The sequence below is a fragment of the Dipteris shenzhenensis genome, chromosome 19, assembly GCF_047967505.1.
Source record: "Dipteris shenzhenensis isolate YYH24624 ecotype China chromosome 19, Dip_SZ_1.0, whole genome shotgun sequence".
In the NCBI taxonomy this organism is placed as follows: Eukaryota; Viridiplantae; Streptophyta; class Polypodiopsida; order Gleicheniales; family Dipteridaceae; genus Dipteris; species Dipteris shenzhenensis.
Genome location: NC_141614.1, coordinates 52,164,585 through 52,175,443, shown reverse-complemented (window position 1 = coordinate 52,175,443; position 10,859 = coordinate 52,164,585). Strand labels below are relative to the sequence as shown.

Here is a 10,859-nt window from a genome sequence, read left to right as displayed (position 1 = left end):
AGTGGCAAACACAAAGTCACTACAAAGGAAACAAGAGAACACCCAAAGACACTCTTTATGAGAAGAGGGATCTTGTATTCCAAACTTGTGCATACAACAATGAAGACCAAAGTCAACCACTTGGTCTTTTATACAAGTCCCCTTTTAAAGGGAGGGCCAACCCTTTTCATTTTAGCATGAAAGTCTATAATTTGACTACATATTTTCCATGGTTGACTAGAGCCTATTATCTTCTACCTCGATAGTTTCTAGAGGGTTTTCTTCTTCTTTCATCACTTTGTAGAAGGTTTAACGAAGTGCTACTGAAAAAGCTACTGAAGGAAATGTTCTAAAAGTCTTTTTATTTGCTACAAGCCTACTGTCCTGTGAAGCTTTGAGAGCGAAGGCTATCTATTTCAAGTGCACTTGCTTGGTTTCTCTCTGCAGTCGAGAGTTTTTTTGGCAATCACAGGCATTAATGAATGGCTTCTCAGAGTTTCGATTGTGAAGGTTTGGCTCACACAGCCCATAGTTGACACCAATGTTTCTCTGTGCATCTAAAAGGAGCAGGTGAGGGTTGCTAGCCACTGCTACTCTCTAATGATTTTGAAGTTTGATCTTTTTTTATTCGTCATGGTTGCGTTCAACCAGCCAAGCAAGAAAACCCATTTTGTTGTTGTGCCCAACATTAGCTTATCATCTCTGAGCTGCACCCAAAAAAAAAAAAATCACGTTATGTTGCCCTACCCAAGATCGGCTCATCATCTTGTCAGATTTTGAAGGAGGCTGGCTCTGCTGATGGATGCTTATGGTCTCTGATCAAGACATCAAAATCCAAGGATTGGGAATTCGGTAGCTTTCTTTCATGTCCATAGGATGAACAGTTCCCTCATTTTTGACTGGTAGGTTGAACTCCCCAAAGCGCTGGATGTGAAGGATCGTCGACCTGTTCTTCAGGATAACCATCTTCATCATCTTCCTCTTTTCTCACATTGTGCTAAATCGGCTCTGTGAAGCTGATCTACCTTGGGAGTGAATGAGTTTGATGATGACACCTCTACCTCTACAAAGGTCACAATGAACCAAGAGCATTCGGATGAAAGAAATGTGGTTGAGCTCACTTTGAATGGACATAAGATCCATGTCATGGGTGGATGGTTTGTCTTAGAATCATGTTTCCAAAATAGATTTTGTAAACCTTTTGCAACCATTATGAGTATGGAAAGGTATCTTATCTTGTCTGTGTGAACCTATCTAAGGTATCTATGATATTTCGAAGGTGGGACGTTTTGGTTTTTGGGCATGCTTTAGGTCGCATTGCTCTTGCTCGTGCGGCCAGGAGGACCATCAAGGTGAGTGCATATGAGGACTGGGCAGTGTTCTTTGATGGTTTAATGCATCCCGAAAGTCTGTGCAAGGAATTTCATTAACTCACAACGTGAAAACGTGCCCAATCAGCTACTGTTTTAATCGGTGGCAAAGTTCTTTATTTACAAAGTTCAATTTGCGACTTTGATTTTTCAAGCGAGAGAGATCACCCCTGTTCCAGAGCTTTGCCTCTACCTGCACTCTTAATAGGACAAAGAATTACGGAGGCGAGTTGAAAGCTTGTTCCTTGGAGGAAATGCCCTGCCCGTAGAGGAGTTTTGGTGCTCTGTCAAAGCTGCAACTTATCGGTATGGCTTGCAATGAACCAAGACATCAAAAGGCGAGGTCTGTGGTATCCAAACATGGAATGGCCGTATCTTCACATGTGATAGATCGACTTTGATAATCTTGTATTGGTTTTAATTATCTCTTCTCTTGGCAAGAACTTGATGGCTTGCGATGAGCATTCATGCCGCCTTTGTAGCTGGAAAATTGTTGCTTTGGTCTTCATAGGTACCTCCGATCGAAACCTAAAGCGAACGAAAAGTATAATCACTTCAAAGCTCTTCTCCCCTCCGGTCCTAAATCTTAGAAATTACATCATACTGGCACATGCAAAGCCCGTAATCCTCGTCCTATAGGGTTGCAAAGAAGCATAACAGGAACATACAGAAGCAATTCTCTGCGGCTCCGCTACCTCTGTTCTATATCTCCTTGATTCAACTGGAGGTAGATTGGGAAACTTTCCTTCGCTGAAGTTGCGACAAGTTTATACTGCACAATCAGATCACGTGGCGTGTCTATATTACAAAATGGCCCTTTTAAGTCGTTGAAGAGTTTCACAGCTCAACATCGGTATACCTTATCCATAGCGGGCCGCTCGGAAGGGTCTGGTCTCAAACACATCTGAGCCGCTTGTATGATACAGTCGAGCTCGTTGTAATCGAAATTATGATTTAAGCATGGATCAAGTAACTCGAGGTAAATTGGGAAATTTTCCTTCGCTGAAGTTGCTTGTTGTGGACGAGCTATCCTCGAAGGTATCTTCATCAAGAAGAACATTGAGGACCTGTGCCATTAGGACAAGTTTATACTGCACAATCAGATCACGTGGCGTGTCTATATTACCAAAATGGCCCTTTTAAGTTGTTGAAGAGTTTCACAGCTCAACATCGGTATACCTTATCCATAGCGGGCCGCTCGGAAGGGTCTGGTCTCAAACACATCTGAGCCGCTTGTATGATACAGTCGAGCTCGTTGTAATCGAAATTATGATTTAAGCATGGATCAAGTAACTCGTCCAATATAGCAGAAGATCTATAGAGTCGAGGGTGTGCCTGGAAGAAACAGAGTCGAGCTGGCATTTACAGCTAGTGGGGGACAATCGATAAAGCTATGAAACGATTGACATGACTAAATATTTTCGATTCTGCCTGTGATCTGGTATTTACCCAAGAGACTAGGAGGTGTTGCTCCTCATCGGAACAGCTCGAACAACTCTCCGTATTCATAACGGCAGTTCTGCCCGTTAACAATTCGAGTAGAAACACCCCAAAAGCGTAAACATCTGTTTTCTTAGAAGTAGGCCCGCCTTTGAAAATCTCCGGAGCAGCATACCTTTGGAAGCACACGATGAACATAGCAAAGGTCAGTCTTCAACTGATACAAAAGGCAATTCCAACTAATGTTTGAGCTCCCAACAGTCTCGCTGGAAACAGAGCCGCTGCCTTCCTTTTCAAACTATCCACTTGATAACGAGAATTGATCACTAACCCTGGATGACAGAAAACATCTGGTTCCGAAATCAACTCTTGATCCGCTGTCCATTTGGCGAACGAAAATCCTCCTAACTGCGATGCATTGCAACAATTTATGGCGATGAATTGTAACCTATAAAAAAGAAACCTGTACTGTAGCAAATACAAAAAGAGTAGCCCGTATCAATTGACGAAAAAAATGAGATGAGCCGAAGTACCTTAGCCACATAATCGTGTGACAGGAAAACATTGGCAGGCCGAATGTCTCCGTGAACAACGTGGCCATATTTGCAACCTTCGTGTAGATGATACAAGGACAGAGTGACCTGGAGTGCTACTTTGTGCCGTGTTTTCCAATCTAGCTTGTTTGGATTCTTTCCTGCAAGAAAAACAGTGCCTTATAGACTTGCCTTCGATTCGTTCAATATAAAGTCGATTAAGAAAACGTCTCGTGAAGCCAGAAGTTTGAACATTCTCGACCAGAGGTGTACTCACTCGAAAGGTGCCATCGCAGGGAGCCGTTGCAGACATGCTCATACACAAGCAGGCGTATGTCCCCCTCCACGCAGATGCCCACAAGGCTAACGATGTTGGGATGACGGACATATGTCAGAATTCCAACCTGTGTCCAGAATTTGCGGTCATCGGAGCTCGTTTTAATAGCAGTCGTGTGTTGGTTTTCCATTTCCCCTCGGAAGACGAATTCATTTTCGCCCTCGGGAATAAAATTGTCCTTGGAGAACGAGTGTGCTGCAAGTTGGAGCTCCGAGAAAGAAAATCTTTTAAGCGGTCGCGGATAAGCCAAGGGTTTTCTTCCGCAGATCGAGCAAGCTGAAGGGAGGGAAGTGTAGCTATGGGAGGTAGTTGAGCATAAAGAATCAGAGAAACTCGACCCCTGCGCCGTAGATAAGCTTCGGCTCAGTTCGATCTGGCTTTGAATGGAGCGCGTGCTATGGGAGGCAGTGGAGCATCGTCTAATTTTGGATTGCCGCTTTGTGCAGCTAGAAGAAGGGCTTATGGGTTCTGGCGAATCTGAGCAACTCGACCTCTGCGTAGATAAGCTTCGGCTCGGTGTCAAACTGTGGGAATCATGAAGGAGAGCTTCGATCTGGCTTTGAATCGAGCGCGCAACTTGTGACGAGACGGTTCTGTTTTGCGTGTCATGAAAGGAAGAAAATTCCCTCTCTGCGGTTACCTTGCTGCACCGAGGGCGGATCTTTTTACAGAGGAGAAGGAATTTAGCCTTAACGATCGATGCGAAGTCCGACATGGAGCCAATCATGTTGGGAAGAACTACTGCAGCATATCGTTGAGGCGAAGGTGAAAGGTCTGATCAGCGCCGAGGGATATGTGCGGCTCATTGTGAGACTGAGGATGTGAAGGTATAGAGCGAGCAACGTAGAAATGTACAGAGATGAGTTAAGAAGAAGACAAGGTAAAGATGAAGAAAGAGCTAGAGGTTCTTGTGAGCTCCGCATATGGATTGATGGGCAAGCGATAGAAATGGAGGACGGGTGCTTCCGAACAAGAAGCAGATGAGCGAATGGCCGGCGAGGTGCACTTCTTTAATCACGTCCATCTTCCATGTAATTTGCATGCACACTATCTTTCAATCTCAGCCGTCCCATCAGACCACTTCTTTAATCACGTCCACCTTCCATCTAACTTGCATGCACACCATCGTTCAATCTCAGCCTTCCCATCGGCATCCTCCCTATCTATGGTTGCCATCCAGCATTGGACAATGGCCGTTTTCACACCAGCCAACCCTCATCTCGGGTGGAGCATTGGAATGTGGTGGTTCACACCGGGTGGCTGCTAGTTTTTGTAGCGGTTGGAAGAGATAGAATGGACCAATTGTGTAGCCATTGGAGGAGCTCGTCATGGCCTTCATGGGCTAGACGCAAATCTTTTGTGTTAGTGTCCGAGCACATCCCTCCTATTGGGCCATCTACGACAACCCGTCACACTACCTTTTGGAGGATGTCCGCCGGGTGCAATGAACACAGTGGGGGACCCTAATTGTACATCCAACATAGAGACAAGATTTTAGAAAACTAAGGAGCAACATAACGACCATCACATCCAATGCAGATCTGAGGAAGCAGTGACGAGAGAGGGAAGGCGAGGCATCCTTAGGGCCGCATATGATGCAGGGTCTGCGAGGGACAACAACATGGGCAACAATTATTGCTATTGTCGCTCCAGTTCTTTTGTCTCTTCAACCTTCTTTGTTGAATTCCATGGGAGCAAAGGCCCAATGACAAGAGGGAAGATGGAATCTAGAGGAGGGATTCACTGGAGCCTAAGAGAAGATGCAAAGTTCCGATGTGGATATTAGTGAGCGAGCTACCGCGGCAGAGGGATTCCTATCTCGCCCCAAAACCGGAGAGGGAAGATGGAATCTAGAGGAGGGATTCACTGGAGGCTAAGAGAAGATGCAAAGTTTCGATGTGGAAATTGGTGAGCAAGCTACCAGCAGTACTGGCGGCAGCCTATCTCGTCCTAAAACCTTTACTTCAATCACACTACTTCTTCGTTTTGTTAAAACCCAGCTTTGTGAAAGTAATACATGTAGAGAGAAAGCATCAAATTTTAGAGAGAGAAAAATGTCAATTATACACAATATAAATCTATACTATATAATTGACTTAGTTCTCTTCTTCTCTCTCTCTTCAATCACACTACTTCTTCTTTTTGTTAAAACCGAGCTTTGTGAAAGTAATACATGTAGAGAGAAAGCATCGAATTTTAGAGAGAGAACAATGTCAATTATACACAATATAAATCGATACTATATAATTGACTTAGTTCTCTTCTTCTCTCTCTTTGCATGTGTCATGTTCAAAAAGCTCCCAAAAATGAAGTTTTCAAAAAGTGAAGAAATTGCAACTTGCTTGGCTTGTGAGGAGAGGTGAACGAATACGTGGCTCTCATGTAGTGATTTAGCTATGCACAAGGACAAGCATAGAAGAGGAGGTAGCCACGTGCATGTGCCATGTCGCCTAACCAAAACTTGACCACTAGGCTAACAAACCAATAGTGACACATCTAAGATTATTCCTTATTTTGTACAACCTTCAGGTCAATTGCCAAAAACTCCACTTGCCTCCGAGTACAATTATGTTATGCCTATGAGTAGTGCATGGGTCCTGCACTAGTCTATCTATAACATGTTAATGAGACTAGGGCTCAACTAGGGTAGGATTCACAAACATCCAGCCATGGTTATTAAATAGGGGCATACTTCCATATGGCAATTTTAATAGGCCATTCAAAAAGTATGTGTTGTCCACTAGAAAATTTGATTGGTAGCCTCCCTAGGCTTCCCAAGGTACAAACATATGAAGAAGTGGGCCATTGTTCCTAGCGTCCTTTACTTGCTCAATAGACAATGTCCACAACTCATCAAAGAATGTGTGTAAAACAAATAGTACCCAAAGGTTCCAGCATCTAGTTATTCATGAATCCCCCCTAAAAGAACACTTCCATTCCCTCTTAAACCAACTTCATAATCGGGGGCGGGATTAAATGGGGCCATCCCTATAGCAAACTCCACATGGCCGCCAAGCTAGACACACCTGCATGCTTGATGATACCCCAGATCTCCTACACTAGTGTGCCTTCCAATGACATGTCAGTTTTTCGACTGGCACGTGCAAAGCTGCCATCATGGCCACTCATCTTGACCACAAAACGCCCACCATCAATGCTTGTCATGACGTTGCATGGATGCACACCAACTCATCCCCAATTGCCTCTGAATAGATTTTGCAGGCAGGTATGTGGCAGGATGTTTCCCTTGACCATTTTGTTTTCAATCGCTTTGTGGGAAATGGGAATTCTATTGCCATGGTGGCATCTTGTCCTCCACCTTTTTTTTCAAATTTATTTTCTACAAAATTAATGAGCTCTCGGGGTGTAGTTTTGTGGAAAAAAATACCATATCAGTGAGCTCTTGAGGTTAATGGTTTTGTGTGAGGTTGGAATGAGAAACAGAAAATGAGTGAGAGGCCTGTGAGGTGACCAACATTGGCCTTCTTGTGCATTTGTTTCATCATACATAAATACATCCATAATCCATGTTTGCATGCACACCATCATCTCAGTCGTCCAAAACTTCTCTATCCATCTATAATCCATAATATATTAAGGAGAGTAAGTGGTTATGACCATCAAAAGGAAGTGGGCCCTTCGACTTAATTTGACCAAATTGAGCCATTGGATTCAAATTAGCTACCATCATGGATCACCATCCTTTATCAACAATGTCATCCATCATGGTGCTTTGTTGTGTTAGATCTTTCTTGCGTAATTGACCGACACACTTTGGCTAAAGATTGTTGCACTCGAGGGAGGAGGGATATGAGACCATCAACCATTTGGAGGAATACTTTTTAACACATGGTGTTGTCTCTTTTTTACCCAAGTGCAGGTTCCAAGGGTGTTGGTCACCTACAGTCGTGTCATTGCTCGTTGTAGCATACGTGTTCACAAGTGCAGCCTAGGTCCTCGGGTCATGTTACGGTGAGAGGTGTAGGCTAAAGCGTGGAAAGCAAATCTCATGAGTGCATGAATGAGAAAGAGAGATTGATCGTAACAATTGATGGAGGCTCTCGCCTCCATAGGAGTTCAAGGGTTTAGAAGGGAATTTGAGGGTTCGAAAGGGGGACAGGGTTGAGAGAGCTAACTAGGAGTTCTAGGGTTCAGAGGGGGTTGAAGGGTTTAGGAGTCATCCAAGGTTGAGGAGTGGAGAGCTAGTCTCCTTCATGGATTGGAGGGGTAACGGTTGAGGAGGAGGGAGGAGGAGGAGGATGGAGGAGGAGGAGGAGGTAGGAAGGAGGAGGAGATGGGAGGATGAGGAGGAGGAGGAGGTAGGAGGAAGGAGGAGGAGATGGGAGGATGAGGAGGAGGAGGAGGTAGGAGGAAGGAGGAGGAGGAGGAGGGAGGAGGAGGAGGAGGAGGAAGAGGGAGGAGGAGGAGGAGGAGGAGGAGGAGGAGGAGGAGGGAGGAGAAGGAGGGAGGAAGGAGGAGGAGGAGGAGGAGGGACGAGGAGGAAGAGGAGGAGGAGGGAGGAAGGAGGAGAGAGGAGGAAAAGGGAGTACAAGGTTAGAGAATGCAAGGGTAAGGGCATGCTAGAACACGAGAGTGTAAGAGAGCATGGACGCAGTGGAGAACAATCGCATGAACACAATAGTGAGCTTGAACAATGAGCCCCAAAGAGTGGCATCTTCATTTCATTGAGAGTTATTTATACATGTTTGTCTCTACACAATCCGTAGGTACCTCCACGGTGGTACCTCTTTTGTAGGAGACCTTTTGGACAGGAGTCCCTACACTTTTGGGGGGGACCTTTTGGGTCTCTACACAAAGTGGGGGGACTTTTTGGGTTCTACACAAAGTGGGGGGACCTTTTGCATCTCTACACAAAGTGGGGTGACCTTTTGGGTCTCTACACAAAGTGAAGGGACCTTTTGGGTCTCTACACAAAGTGGAGGGACATCCGAAAGTGTAGGCTTTTAGTCTTTCTCTCTCTAGATTTTGATTTTGCTAGTATGATTGGATCTTTTATAGAGAGGATTTTGTTGAAAGATAGCATGGAAGCAACAGAAGATGGACACAATGAAAAGAAGTGCTCGTAGAATGAAGAACAATGAGAGCCATATGTAGGGCGTCTCTACATGATCACTAACATCATCGATGACCTCTTACCAAAGGCCATCGAGCTCATCTACTCCCCTAGAATCTAGCCAACATCTACATGGCATCTACTCCCACCTAGCTGTGCCTCTAGCACACACATAGGACCAAAGGTGTGCTAACAAGAAGGCATGACCTTGATACATCCCCCTCAAGGGAATGCATCAGACTATGTCAACTGCTAGCAAGGGCTCCCAAGGGTGAGGTACAAAAAAGGGATACAAAAAGACCCCCCCAAATAGTTATCTCCCTAGCATGTGCAAATAAGCCTGCAGGGGTACTACGGAGGGCACAAAACCCCCCCAAAGGTTATCACCCTTGCATGTATATACACACCTATTTGCAAGGGGTACCAAGAGGGCATAAAATACAACCCCCCCAATGGTTATCTCTCCTACATGTACAGACATACCTGTCTGCAAGAGGTACCATGAGGGAACACACAGTCACATGGCCTACATCATAAGGTGGCCAGAGGTGATTACAATGATAAAGACACACACAAAACAAGGGGAGTACAAAATATCATAAATACCTTAGATAGGTTCACATAGACAAGATAAGATACCTTTCCATACTCATAACGGTTGCAAAAGGTTTACAAAATCTATTTTGGAAACATGATTCTAAGACAAACCATCCACCCATGACATGGATCTTATGTCCATTCAAAGTGAGCTCAACCACATTTCTTTCATCCGAATGCTCTTGGTCCATTGTGACCTTTGTAGAGGTAGAGGTGTCATCATCAAACTCATTCGCTCCCAAGGTAGATCTCCTTCAGTAGCTTTTTCAGCAGCACTTCGTTAAACCTTCTACAAAGTGATGAAAGAAGAAGAAAACCCTCTAGAAACTATCGAGCCAGAAGATAATAGGCTCTAGTCAACCATGGAAGATATGTAGTCAAATTATAGACTTTCATGCAAATAGACTACTAGTATGTTGCCGGACACTTTGCGAGCAGCAGGCCGGAGCTACATGTTCTTGAGGTTGGGGAAGCAAGGGTCTCAGGGCCATGGGTGACTATGTCATGAAAGATCGCCAACATCTTGCACTTGGAAGCCTTCTCGTAAAGAGCTTTTCAAGAAGCTTTCCTTACAAAACTCTCGATTTTTCAAGGCAAAAAGTGCTTTGATTTTCCTCCGCACGAGTAGGATATGGCTAAATAGCTACTGTGTGTAACCGAAGCTTCAATAATGGGTGGCAGAACAACAAGTAGCAGTAGGAGAGAAGTGACAAGGAGAATGGTGTGGAGTCAAGCAATTCAAGATACCATGTTGAAAGATAGCATGGAAGCAACAGAAGATGGACACAATGAGAAGAAGTGCTCATAGAATGAAGAACAATGAGAGCCATATGTAGGGCATCTCTACATGATCACTCACATCATCGATGACCTCTAACCAAAGGCCACCAAGCCCATCTACTTCCCTAGAATCTAGCCAGCATCTATATGGCATATACTCTCCACTTAGCTGTGCCTCTAGCACACACATAGGACCAAAGGTGTGCTAACAAGGAGGCATGACCTTGATACATCCCCCTCAAGGGAATGCCTTAGACTATGTCAACTACTAGCAAGGGCTCCCAATGATGAGGTACAAAAAAGGGATACAGAAAGACCCCCCCAAATAGTTATCTCCCTAGCATGTGCAAATAGGCCTGCAGGGGTACTATGGAGGGCACAAGTGACCCCCCCAAAGGTTATCACCCTTGCATGTACATACACACCTATTTGCAAGGGGTACCAAGAGGGCATAAAATACAACCCCCCCAATGGTTATCTCTCCTGCATGTACAGACATACCTGTCTGCAAGAGGTACCATGAGGGAACACACAGTCACATGGCCTACATCATAAGGTGGCCAAAGGTGATTACAATGATAAAGACACATACAAAACAAGGGGAGTCTGGATTGTCAGTCTATTAGTTCCCCAGTCATGGAGGACTGATGCTTCTCGTAACCAAGGACGTCCCAGTAAGATTTGATAGGATTTTTTGGGGAGATCCAAGATTGTGAATTGAAGGGAAAAGCGGACTCCTACGATCTTTA

General features: G+C 44.7%; 1 protein-coding gene across 1 annotated transcript; it reads right to left on the bottom strand.

Annotated features, from left to right (window-relative positions):
- Nucleotides 1–2,314: 2,314 nt before the first annotated feature.
- Nucleotides 2,315–4,374, bottom strand: LOC147890627 (putative serine/threonine-protein kinase PBL25). The gene is made up of 6 exons (XM_087390330.1): nt 3,600–4,374; nt 3,323–3,483; nt 3,049–3,197; nt 2,799–2,964; nt 2,529–2,684; nt 2,315–2,416 (listed from the first exon to the last, which is right to left on the bottom strand). The coding sequence occupies exons 1-6, from the start codon at nt 4,372–4,374 to the stop codon at nt 2,315–2,317; spliced, it is 1,509 nt and encodes a 502-aa protein (XP_087246456.1).
- Between the last annotated feature and the right edge of the window lie 6,485 nt (nt 4,375–10,859).

What these genes read in the sequence shown, in the direction of transcription:
- LOC147890627 (XM_087390330.1), bottom strand. Translation starts at nt 4,374, where the DNA reads ATGTCGGACTTCGCATCGATCGTTAAGGCTAAATTCCTTCTCCTCTGT. An exon ending in CACACGATTATGTGGCTAAG is followed by an intron (nt 3,198 to 3,322) that starts GTACTTCGGCTC and finishes AATGCATCGCAG; the next exon opens with TTAGGAGGATTTTCGTTCGC. An exon ending in AACACCTCCTAGTCTCTTGG is followed by an intron (nt 2,685 to 2,798) that starts GTAAATACCAGA and finishes TGTTTCTTCCAG; the next exon opens with GCACACCCTCGACTCTATAG.